Consider the following 13290-nt stretch of genomic DNA (forward strand, 5'->3'; position numbering starts at 1 on the left):
GCCTCCGCCCCACAAAAAAAAAAAAAAAAAAAAAAAAAAAAGGAAAAATAAAATAGAACATGTTCAATTTTTTTGCGGTGCAGACACATCACAGACCCATTCAAGTTGAATGGGTCTGGATATGCTTGCGGAATCCACAAGGATGTTGCCCGAATGGTTACAGGTCATGAGTGTTCTGGTGCCCCAGACGATCAGGTCCCGAAGTCAAATTTCCAGTGATGATTCATTCATTAATGTTTGTCATGGCGACATCCCTTTAAGCCTCCATAGTCGTAAATGGGGTACGGTAATAAAACATCCATGATTAATAAATTAACAAATATCAGTTTATTAGCAGTGTGTTTTCTTTCACAGTGACAAAAACATCTGGCCATTTTCAGAGTCGGCAGATTATTTTTCTTTAGAAGTCTTCTTCAGCGTTTTTGCTGTGCACCTTTTTTAATGTGAGAAGTTTTTCTACAGCTGAGGCTATAGACACTTCCCCATGGACCTTGTTGTCTCGTGTCCGCACATTGACTGCATTGTTTGCCTTCTCTTTCTCACCAACCACTATAAGAAGAACATAAAGTTTCCTTGTTAACAAGATGTCCATGCAACACACAAACAAGCAGAAACAATGTGACTACACTACATTAACCCTTTCAGTACCAAGCCACTTTTCACCTTAAATCCCAGGCCGATTTTTGCAAATCTGATATTAGTCACTTTATGTGGTAATGACTTTGGAAAGCTTTTACTTATTCTAGCCATTCTGAGACAGTTTTCTCGTGACACATTGTACGTCATGACAGTGGTAAGTTTGAGTTGATATATTTAACCTTTATTTATAAAATAATCCCAAATTTACCAAAGATTTTGAAAAATTCTCAATTTTCAAAATATGAATTTTTATACTTTTAAGACAGATAGTAAGACCTAATAAAATAGTTATCAATCAACATTCCCCATATGTCCGCTTTATGTTGGGATAATTTTGTTAATGTCATTTTTTTTTTTTTTAGGACGTTAGAAGGCTTAGAAGTTTATTTTTCAAATTTTCAAAAAAAATTCCCAAAAACATTTTTTTAAGCACCAATTCAGTTATAAAGTTATTTTGAGGGGCTTACGTAATGTAAACCACCCATAATGACCCCATTTTAAAAACGACATCTCTCAAATTATTCAAAACTGATGTTACAAACTTTGTTAACCCTTGAGGTGTTCCACAAGCATTAAATGAAAATGGAGGTAAAATTTAAAAATTTCACTTTTGTGGTAGATTTTGTATGTTAATCAATTTTTTATTGCAACACAGCAAGGGTTAACAGCAAAATAAACCTCAATATATATTACTCTGATTCTGCAGTTTACAGAAATACCAAATATGTGGCAGTAAACTGCTCTATGGGCACATGGCAGTGGTCAGACGGAAAGGAGCGCCATATGGATTTTGGAGGCAGATTTCACTACAATTGTTTTTAAGCACCAATTTGTATTTGAAGAGACCCTGACGTACCCCTACATTGGAAACCTTCAAAAGGTGACCCCATTTTGGAAACTACACCCCTTAAAGAATATATTAAGTGGGGTACTGAGCACTTTGACCCCCTAAGCGTTTTACGGAATTTGGAAACACTTGGATGTAAAAATGAAAAGTTTTGTTTCTTCCAATAAAATGTTGCTTTAGCCTCAAATTCTTCATTTTCACAAGGGGTAACAGGAGAAAAAGCACCCCATAAATTTTTACCCATTTTCTCCTGAATACGGCAACACCCCATTTGTGGTGGTGAACTGCTGTGGGGGCACATGGCAGGACTCAGAAAGGAAGGAGCGCCATATGGCTTTTGTAGCGCAGATTTTGATGGATAGGTTTATGGGTGCCATTGGCTTTTATTTTTTAAGTGATTGTGATGTGGGGGCTAATTTTTTGCGGGATGAGGCGATTGGTACCATTTTGGGGTACATAAGACTTTTTGAACGCTTGGTATTAAACTTTGTGAGGCAAGGTGAAGCAGGGTGTTACGGACACTGTGATACCTAATATGTCTATCATTTTTATTTTTGTTAGGTTTTACACAGTAAAATCGTTTTTGAACAGAATAAAATTTTGCTTGTGTGTTGCCATTTTCTGAGAGCCCCATTTTAAAAAAATTTGGGGCAATTGTCTTAGGTAGTGGCTCATTTTTTGCAGGATGAGATGACTGTTTGATTGGTACCATTTTGGGGGTACATAAGACTTTCTGATCACTTAGTAATACACTTTGTGAGGCAAGGTGACCAGAAAATTGCTTTTTTTACACAGTTTATTTATTTTTATTTACCGCGTTCACCTGACTGGGTCGATCATGTGATATTTTTATGGAGACGGTCGATGCGGACGTTGCAATACCTAATTTGTCTACTTTTCTTTTTTTCCCCTATTTTTACACATTTTTTTTAAACTTTATTTTGGGAAAAAAAGACACTTTTTTTTTTACTTGAAACTAGGGATCGACCGATATAGATTTTTTAGACCCGATACCGATAATTTGTCAACTTTCAGGCCGATAGCCGATAATTTATACCGATATTCTGGGAATTTTTATTTTAGAAAAAAAAAAATCCTTCACAAATCTGCTGAAAATTAATATGTTTATTGTTAACGTGTATTTTTTATTTTTTTTGCAAATCAATTTTTTTCATTTATACTTAATATGTTGCTGTTTTTTTTACTATTAGCCCCTTTAGGCACTAGAACCCTTGTCCTATTCACCCTGATAGATTAACTACCGCAGATCGCAGCTACTTGTCATAGAGGTCGGGAGCCGGCTATGTGATTCTGCAGCCAGCTCCCGCCTTCTGTATATGAATTAATGAGAGACTTATCTTCATTGGTGGCGCAGTAGCCACACCCCCTCCCCTCCTCTTGTCCTCCCTCCTCTCATTGGTGGCGGTAGCAGCACAGGGGGAGGGAGACACTGCTTCCTTCTCCCCTGTGCTGCTGAGGGAACACGGAGAGCGCTGACAGCAACGCGATCTTTGTTCCCAATACGTTATCAGAATATCGCAAAATAGATGCCGATACCGATAACTGTCAAAATACTGAATATCGGCCGATAATATCGGTAAAACCGATAATCGGTCGATCCCTACTTGAAACATAATTTTATTTGCAAAACTTTATCTTTTTACTTCTTTTTTCACTTTATTTTTTGTACTACTCTGGGACTTTAACTTTTGGGGGTCTGATCCCCTTTACAATGCATTACAATACTTCTGCATTGTATTGCATTGGCTGTACGTGTATTACACACTGTAATACACTTACAGCTTCTTGCCTGTGAGATACAGGGGGCTGGATCTCACAGGCTCTCATGGAAGGCAGCCACGATGCCTACATCCTTCTTTTTTTTTCGTGCACATATGAACATGGGACCAACGCAGATGTCATCAGCTGCCAAGTGCACATTAACAGGTCAGTCAGTTTCATAGGAACAAATCTGCTGACAGATAACTATCTTTTCTGACTTGTCTGTTGTAATGAATACTTGTATTCCCCATGAAGTAATAATTTCATAACTTGCTGGAAATTTATTAATAGGGTTCACATCTTCGTTGGAGAATCTCCATAGCAAGCTTTTTTTATTACCGAAAAAAAACCTGATGATCATGAAGGATCCCAACAAACCCCATTACACGTGAGTGGGGTCCGTTGGCGTTTGTCATGGACAGATCTGTCACTTTTTGGATTTCTGTTCCAAGATGGAAGAGAAAACCGGAAACTCAAAATCAGATGTGAATCTAACCTAAAAGTAACAGGGAGTTACCATTTCCCTTGTTTAAGTGAGTGTGTGTACAGTTTACATGTGGCCTCTGTAATGCTAATGACAGCTTCCATTATGAAAGCGGTCATTAGCATGCGGGAGGCACAGGAATGTGAGAACAGGGCTGATCTGAGGCTGGGGGCCGCCGACAGGGGTCTGATCTGAGGCTGGGGGCCGCCGACAGGGGTCTGATCTGAGGCTGGGGGCCGCCGACAGGGGTCTGATCTGAGGCTGGGGGCCGCCGACAGGGGTCTGATCTGAGGCTGGGGGCCGCCGACAGGGGTCTGATCTGAGGCTGGGGGCCGCCGACAGGGGTCTGATCTGAGGCTGGGGGCCGCCGACAGGGGTTTGATCTGAGGCTGGGGGCCGCCGACAGGGGTCTGATCTGAGGTTGGGGAGGGTCTGATCTGAGGCTGATGGAGGTGGGGGGCAGATCTGAGGCTGAGAAATGGACAAAGATAGGGACTGTTGCGAAGAAAGAGTTACGGACAGTGGCAGAGAGAGTGAAAGCTGGGTGAACCCATCTGGGTTTAGCTTGGCTGTCATTAATGCCAAATAAAGAACTAAATTTATAACATTCTCAACTTAAGTATTAGACTGCTATATGTGGTCAAAAAAGCTCCTGTACTATTTGTAATATATATAGTACAGGCGCCATTTGGTGCTGCAAGAATACAGCGCTCTAGATTTTTTAAATTGAAACGCAATTTCTGTAACTTACCCCTAAGTCAGTTATGTTTGACCAAATATACCTGTCAAATTTTTAAGTTGAGACTTTTGTATGGTCCCCGAATAATGTTACAAATATCCAAATGGCCCTCGGCAGTAAACAGGTTCCCCACCCCTGGTGTAGGTAAACGCCCCTAACTGGTAACATCCAGTTGTCAATTAATCCATAAACTATTTTACGAGGAATACGGTACAAGCATTTACCATACAAGACATGTCAGGGGAGGTGACAGGTTCTCTGTAAGATGATAATATTTGGCTGTTAAGAGGCTACTTTGTCTTAAAACGGAGTGTATACAGCTCTAGTATGGTTAATGTTCTATAGTTACCAAAAATAAAGTTGTACTGAGCCAGTTGTGCATTTCGTATCTTCTTATTCAGCGTGCAACTATGATCCAAGTCCACATCAGCCATGAATCCTGCAACAAAAAATTCTTTGCACACCTAAAATTACAGTCAAGAGAATGCAATTAGTATTAATGGGTAGAAATTATCATAAAGAGCTTGTATTAGACTGGCACATAGTCGGCCAGATCATTGCTAACGAGTGTTTTTAGTAATGCTTGTTAGCGATGATCTGGCAGTGTAATACTGCCGCCGATTAGCCAATCCAGATTTATAAACTAAATTAAAACTCATTGTTTGCTGGAGGCAGATCGTTCTGTCTAATCACGACCTGCTGCCGGCAAACAGCTAGTTTGTATGGGGATGAGCCATGGCATTAGCGATCACTCCTCCTCGTACTGTGGAAGAGATCACTGCATGTAATAGCAGCGGTCTCCTCCACTAACGAGCAGGTGATAGCCAGGAAGGAACACTTCCTTCCCAACAATCGCCTACAAAATCTGCATGTCTAATACAGCCTTTACTCCTAGAGATGGAGCGTTCAGATGCACTCTCCAATATTTCTCATTAGAGCAGATGCAGGCAAAATGACTGTACACAACCTCAGGACAAAAGATTGATTTTTATTTTTTTCCTCTGGCTTAGCAATAACTTCTATATACTGTACATAGTCAAAGCACCAGCAGTATCAGTCTGCCATGGCAAACACTGTCAAAAGAATGGCTTTTTAAAAAAAAAAAAAAAAAAAAAAAAAGGGTCTCTGAAGTGGTTAAAGCACACACCCTGAATGGTTCACACTGCATTTTAGCCCCATGCTTGGGTTTCCATTGAGTCTATACATCTGAAATGGCATACTGCTATGGTAAAACCATGACAGATGCATTCATCTTTGGACTGTATGATCTGCTTTGCATTAGGTTTCTACCTTTTTCCCCCAGATAATATAGTGTAGTCTACCACACTATTCTATCTGGAAGGGGGGCAGAAAAGAATGTTTGTCCCATTGAATTGAATGCAGTATATATTTAAAGTATAACTGTCATTCTTTTATTTTTGTAATGTATAGGGACAATGATACTGACCGTTTTTGTAATATACTTTAATTACTGAAATTGTACATTTCTATTAGAAAAATAGCATTAAAGTGGCCCATTTTGAGCCTTAGCAATGCTCCTCTGTTTTCTGTTTACATAACAGTGGAGACTTGCTCAATACTGACTGTTATCTAAAAAGGAGACAGAGGAGCGTTGTCAAGGCTCAAAATGGGCCACTTTAGTGCTATTTTTCTAATGGAAATGTACGATTTCAGTAATTAAAGTATATTACAAAAATGGTCAGTATCGCTGCCTCTATATGTTACACTTTAAATACTGTTTTTGGATATTCAAATGTATATCCTAGAAGTCTAAAACACTGTGTAAACCCAGACTAAAACGGTTTTAATTGTATATAATTCCATACAACTAAATACATTCAGTGTCAAATAGTTAGTAATTTCTTGTTACTATTGCAACATGCACCAATCATCTAACCATCTTATGCAATTAGGTTATTCACTGGTAATTCATTATTGGAGTGATTTTAGGAAGAAGAAGAGCTAGGATAGGTGATGAACGTTATATTAGTGGGGATCTGACCCTGGAACTGTAAAATGGGACATTCCCACCAGTATGTCCTCAGTGGGAAGGAGTTGGTGCCTGAGAATGTATACAGACACTCCATACAGCTCTATGGGAGGGAGGTACACAGCCAGGTTCAAGTACAGTTCGATCTCTAAAGTAGCCTTTGTGTATACCGCCAGATAACATTTTTTTATAGTACACCAGAAACATCAATGATCTTGTTTTGCCAATCTAAGTTTTGAGCAATAAGCTGCGTAATCGTAGCTTGTTCATATCAATATATAGATAGATACCTGTTGGGCGTAGTCTTCACAGCTTGGTCCAACTGGAACTACCATGACTTGTCGAGGTGAAAGCCAAAATGGCCTAATAAAAAAATAAAATAAAAATAAAATAAAGCGATATACATTATATATTGTGTTTAGTTTAATGCATGTCAGTTCAAAAGTGCAAAACTTTACATTATTATAGAACTAATAGTGTTATAGAAGCAGTAGGCCAATCAGGTTGTGTAGAGAAACAAAGCAAAATTATTTTAGATTTTCTACTTTGTGCAGGTGTTAAAGGAAACCCGTCACCATGAAAATGCAAATTCATCTGCAAGAAGCATATAGCAGGAGGATCTGGGCAGAATTATATATACATTTATGGGAAAAGATTAAGTATAGGTTGTATTTTGTTAATTCCTGCTCAGCGTGTCCTGAAATCTGTGCACATATTTTACCCTGGTTGTGAATGGTCTTTTGTACTGTAAATAGTTAAAGATTTTCTGCCCACAGTAAAAATCTGTGCATAAAAAAGTATCTAACCCATAAGTGAGAAGACAAACTATGAAAACACAAAAAAGATCATATAAATAAATGCTCAAAAAGTAACAATTTTTAATCAGGTTTTTTCTTTATCATACCACTTTCCACCATAATTTTCACAAAGAATTGCTATCATCCGTTCCACTGATCCTAAGATGGCACGATGTATGATGACTGGTCTGTTCTTATCATCCCCATCTTTTCTGCAGAGTAAGAAGGGCAGAACTCAAAACACAGAAAACCAGAAATATTCAGTTGCATATTTAAATGGAGTCTGTCAGCTGTTTTGACCATGCTAAACTGCTGATAGCACAATGTAAGAGCTAGGGAGAGCAGTACAAAGATGTGGAACTTTTATCATCAGCAGTAGTGTGAATATGACATTTTATTCTGCTGCTGCAAGTGCCCAGGGCTTCACTATGAAGTGCTCTCTGCAATTAGCTGCTTTTTAGTCCCTCCCCTCTGCTCCGAGTGACAGCCTTATTGGTCTCCTGCTGGACACTACAGCTGTCAAGCAGAGGAGGGGGACTGTGGAGAGGCTCAATTAACATGCCTTTTTTTACCTCACTGGAAACACCATAAAAACAAAACCCAATAAACTATGGCAGAAGTTTTTTTTCCAATTCCACCTCTTTTAGAAAAAAAAATTCCAGATTCTCGCTACATCGTTTGCAATATTAAATAGTGCCATTAGAAAGCAAAACTTGTCCCACAAAAAGCAAAAAAACAAGCCTTTGTATGGTTATACGTATTGTTTAAAAAAAATAGAGTTACGGCTTCTGGAAGGCCAGGCATAAAAATGAAAACAAAAAAAAATAAAATAAATATGGAAAATCGCTGTGTCGGGAAGGGGTTGAAGCATCACTTACGGCACTGACATGACCAGTAATCAGTATATAAAGAAGTTACTCTTACCCTACATAAGTTAAGTTAAACCGAATTGGAAGTTGGAAATCAAGCTGTATTGTTGCACACTGGTGGTATCGTCCAATGGCATCTCTGATTTTAATATCAATCTGCAATAAAGGATACAATTTAGGACTACAATTTGTTATGTGTTTTAGAAGGTTCTCAAACATGTTTCTAAAATTTAATAAAGAAATATATGAAACTGAGAAGAAGCTGCTGGCTTGATACTCACCTTTGGGCCATAGAAAGCACCATCTCCTGGATTCAGTTTCCAGGGTTGTCCGAAATCATTCAGGCTGTTCTCCAGTTGCTAGAAATGGGAAGAAAAGAAAGAATAAAGCGATTACAGCGTTTCCCTTTACTGCACTAGCAGTGTCAATGGCAATCATACCTTTTCAGCATCATTCCACATCTCGATTTCTCCAAGATAGTTGTCAGGTCTGGTTGAAAGGTGGAGTTGGAAAGTAAATCCAAACACCTCATATATCGACTGCAGGAACTGCAGGCATCCCTTCATCTCTTCTTCTATCTAGGCAACAAAGTATTAGGGTCAAAAAGTGTAACTACTAGTAAAGGTCCGATTGCTGGGCCCCACTGCTGGACCCCCAAGATCACTGGAATGGGGTCTTGTGCCTCCCTCGTTCCTCCTCACTGCAGTTGAGTTTGAATGGAACAGAAGACAAGCATGCTGTACTTAACTATCTTTTTAAACCCAAAAGACAAATGGTGCAGCAGGGCACATGCTCAAGTGGCACTACATTGATACACCTCATTACTGCTTTTGCGTGGTGAGGATGACCCCTGATCCAGTGATTAATGGGTATCCCAGCTACCAGAAATTTATCCCATTAGAGGACAACCCTTTAAATATTGTGAAAATTGCAGTCTGATTTCACCTTTACCTGTTCTATAGTGCAAAAAATATGTGCATCATCTTGCTGAAAGCGCCTTACTCTGGTCAGGCCACTTAATGTCCCAGATAACTCATTACGATGTAGAACACCGAAGTCTGCAAAGCGCAGGGGCAATTCTCTCCAAGAGCGAGGACGATGACCAAACATGAGGCTGCAAAAGCAGAAATTAATGAAATACCACATGAAAGATACCACCATAACTGATAAGTGACTACTTCTGTTACAGCTCCAACATCATAGTCCTATGGAGATATTGTCATCACTTATACAAGTTAATGTCCCCAGTGAGGCTGACAATTTACTTCCCTCTCTCAAACATACTGTTACAAGCAATGGTTGTGGAACCACTGTGCCAACTAGCCAGTTTGATTGGGGCTAGACCCAAGAGCGTTATCTTGGCATTTCCCCTTGTATTCACCCTTTAACCGCTATACAGGGATCTGGAATTCATTCCTAGGGGAGCCACTAGGCTGCTACCTCTTGGAATAGTCCCAGTGTGGTTGGCTGCTGACCCACAGGGATCAGAGACACCATGTAATACACTTGGTCAGGGCAGGCAGAGTAAATGTGAATCTGTGAAACAATCCAAAAGTCAGGGCAGTCAGCACAGGATCAGTACGCTGAACAGGCACAGGTCAGGAACCAGGCAGACAAATGGATAATAGCTCTTTACAGAATTCAGCAAGGTAGAAAGAGACCTAGCAAAATCTGGAGAGACCAACTGCTCAGGCAAGGACTGAAGGAAACAGACCAGAAACAGTTATATACAGGAGCAGATGATCAGCGACTGGACACAGCCATGCAGCAGCTCACAGAGCAGGAGAACAAGATTAACCGTATCAGTGCAGCAGACAAAAGTTTTAAGGGCATCTGCCAGGAGATTTGTACCTATGTAATTGGCTGACCTGTTACATGTGCGCTTGGCAGCAGAAGGCATCTGTGTTGGTCCCATGTTCATATGTGCCCGGACTGCTGAGAAAAATGAAGTTTTAATATATGCAAATGAGCCTCTGGGAGCAACAGGGGAGTTGCCGTTACACCTAGAGGCTCAGATCTCTCTACCACTGCCCCATCCTCTGTACTGTGATAGACAGGGATAGGCAGTATAAACATCACCACACCTGGACCTGTCAATCAAAGTGGAAAGGGATGTGGCAGTGGCAGAGGGAGCAGAGCCTCTAGGTGTAACGGTAACGCCCCCGTTGCTCCTAGAGGCTCATTTGCATTTTTTAAACTTAATTCTTCTCAGCAATGCGGGCACATATGAGCATGGGACCAACACAGATGCATTCAGCTGCCAAGCGCACATGTAACAGGTCAGCCAGCTTCATAGGCACAAATCTGCTTACAGATGCCGCTCAATTAATACAAGCCCCAATTCACACATTGGAAGCCAGTGCCTGTAAACATAGGACACCGGCGGCTCTGAACCACCATTGTAAAACAGACACGGGGCAGTTCCATAGGAAGCTAATTAACCTTCTACGTTTTTCTGGGCGTGGGAGATTTCCACACACCCAATTGTTTAGTTCAATGGGGAGAAGTATCAGCTCATATCCAAGGCAAATGAACAGGATTTGACCGAATGCAAAAAATGACTTCATACCACCGATCAGGGTAAGAGAGTGCGAGTTACAGAAGTTGACAGGGTATTAATTCCCACAGCGGTTATCCCAGCTTGTGTCGGCACACACTCAATGGTCCACGTTTAATAAAATCAGTCTACCTAGACCTCGTTGTAAATAGTGCCACAGTTATTGCAGAAAATTATACTGCAAACTAAGCCAACCTATAGTTGGTAAAACATTAGACGAAAGTGTCTATCCTTGCACCACATTTATCTTCAAGCCTGAGCCACTGTGATACATTTGGTGAAGGTCGGGTTACACTGACCTATCTTGGGGTAGGACAAGCTCAGGTCAACAATAAAGGCGTTGATCGGAGCTCATTTGCACCAGCCTGTGACACAGACCAAGGCACAGTATAAGGGGAGGAAGAACTGCGACCACGAACGTTCCTCGCCTGTTCTTACACAAGGAGATGTGCTGCTGATATCGGACAGCTTTCCTTCTGAATCGGGGATTCAATCAGCCTACAAACAAGTATTTGCTCATCTGCCGACTCCGTTATACTATGAACTCTTGTTCCTGATAATAGGGGCTGAAGTTTATGCCATCACCAGAATTCATAAATCTGCCCCAATGTGTGTAAAGGGGTTATGACATTTTCCTGTATGCCTTACAAATCATTTCACATCAGTTGTGGATCTGAAATCATGCACACTTTACAACATCCACTACATGCTACGTGATAAAACGGACAAGTTGGATAAAGTTATGTAAAACTGGAAGAGTAAACTTACCAGTGTCCAGGACAGTTCATCGGTTTAAGTGCAAACGTTTCTTTTTCAACTTCAAAGGAGAACATGTTCTCACTGTAATGCTGCCAGTGACCTGATGCTTCCCACAACTTGCTATTGTAGATGTTAGGGGTTGCTACCTCTGTAAAATTCCTCAACTGATATTCCTCCTGAAACAAGACAGCATTAGGGCTCATTCACACGACCGTGGTTTGGTTCCGCATCTGAGCCGCATTTTTTGCGGCTCGGGTGCGGACCCATTCACTTCAATGGGGCTGCAAAAGATGCGGACAGCACTCCGTGTGCTCCGTTTTGTGGCCCACAAACATTATTAGTCATGTCCTATTCTTGTCCGTTTTGCGGACAAGAATAGGCATTTTTATAAAGGGCCGTCCGTTCCGTTCAGCAAATTGCGGAAGGAACATGGGCAGCATCTGTGTTTTGCAGGCTGCAAAATACGGCACCTTCAAGTGAGCAAGCCCTTACTTTGTGTTAGGAGCTATGCATAGTATCTGTAGACCCTTTTAGTTCTCTTTCATAGGAGCGATACGGATGGTGTCAGGATCTGTTCAGGAAAAAACTGATGGTTTTGCACTCAAGTTCAATCAGTTTTATCCGCGATTGTGTTCAGTTTTTCCATGTAGATGCAATCAGTTTCAGGCCTCTTGCACACGACCGTATGGCTTTTTCAGTATTTTGTTGTCCGCAAAAAAACGGATCCGCCAAAAATACGAATGACATCCGTGTGCATTCCATTTTTACGGAACAGCTGGCCCCTGATAGAACATTACTATCCTTGTCCTTTATGCGGACAATAATAGGACATGTTCTATCTTTGAACGGAACGGAAAAACGGAAACTGAAGGCATACGGAGTACCTTCCAGTTTTTTTGCGGATACATTGAAAAGAATGGTTCCATATACGGACCGCAAAAAAAGGAACGGAAACGGAAAAAAAAAAAAAAAAAAAACATTCGCGTGCAAGAGGCCTTAATGCGTTTTTTCACGTACTTGAAGAAAAACTGAAGAATATCAATCTACATTTCCCAGCAACCATCAGTTAACAACACAGTGTATTCAGATGCCTTCCGTTTTTCAGACAACTCATTCATTTCTATAGGACCAGAGCTGAATGAAAAACGCACAAAATAGATCATGCTGCAATCTTTCCAAGGCTCGTGCACATACCCATTAAATTGAATCGGTCAGGATTCAGTCTGTATGCTAGGCGTTCGCTACACGCAGTGCAAACTCGCTCGTATAAAATTATCCTTAAAAGGGGTTTTCTGGGATTTTTAGGTTGATGGACAGATGTCTTCTTTCAGCCTTACAAACTTTGTTACTAAGCACATCAGTACTCGTATAGGCAGGGCTCATTCACACTGCTAGCCTAGAAACAATTTGGTACGCTATAGTTCCTGTGGCGGCACTCCCCAAAAAAATTACGGAATTATGGAGGTATTGTCCTAGTCTTAATAGGAATTTAGGGGAATTTTCTTATTCTTGTCAAATTAGTAAAAAAATTAAAGGGGTTGTGCAGCACATTATTTCAATGGGAAGGCTTGTTCCTAATCAAGGAATGAGATGTCCCATTGAAGTGAATGAAACTGCTTCTAGTAATTACACCGACTCACCGCTGCGCTGTCTGCGGTGCGCAGGTAAACAATGAAGGGAAGTCTGCTCTTGCACTGAGCGCAATCTTCCTTTCAACCAGCTGATCGGCGAGGTTCCGTGTGTCTGACCCCCACCGATTTGATATTGATGACCTATTCTGAGGATAGGTCATCAATATTAATATCCCAGAAAACCACTTCACACAAA

General features: G+C 40.7%; 1 protein-coding gene across 2 annotated transcripts in view; it reads right to left on the reverse strand.

Moving 5' to 3' along the window:
- Window positions 1–304: 304 nt before the first annotated feature.
- LOC122927662 (threonine--tRNA ligase 2, cytoplasmic-like) overlaps window positions 305–13290 on the reverse strand; it is a 63132-nt gene continuing 50146 nt past the window's right edge. For both annotated transcript variants that reach the window (XM_044279721.1, XM_044279720.1), the window contains 9 exons: window positions 11473–11639; window positions 9099–9261; window positions 8588–8725; window positions 8429–8506; window positions 8203–8303; window positions 7386–7490; window positions 6772–6844; window positions 4841–4955; window positions 305–549 (listed from right to left, as the gene is read on the reverse strand). In XM_044279721.1, coding sequence (XP_044135656.1) covers window positions 401–549; window positions 4841–4955; window positions 6772–6844; window positions 7386–7490; window positions 8203–8303; window positions 8429–8506; window positions 8588–8725; window positions 9099–9261; window positions 11473–11639 — 1089 coding nt within the window. In that variant the 3' untranslated portion in view covers window positions 305–400. The remainder of the gene's footprint in view (window positions 550–4840; window positions 4956–6771; window positions 6845–7385; window positions 7491–8202; window positions 8304–8428; window positions 8507–8587; window positions 8726–9098; window positions 9262–11472; window positions 11640–13290) is intronic.

This window comes from Bufo gargarizans, chromosome 2, assembly GCF_014858855.1.
Source record: "Bufo gargarizans isolate SCDJY-AF-19 chromosome 2, ASM1485885v1, whole genome shotgun sequence".
Classification (NCBI taxonomy): Eukaryota; Metazoa; Chordata; class Amphibia; order Anura; family Bufonidae; genus Bufo; species Bufo gargarizans.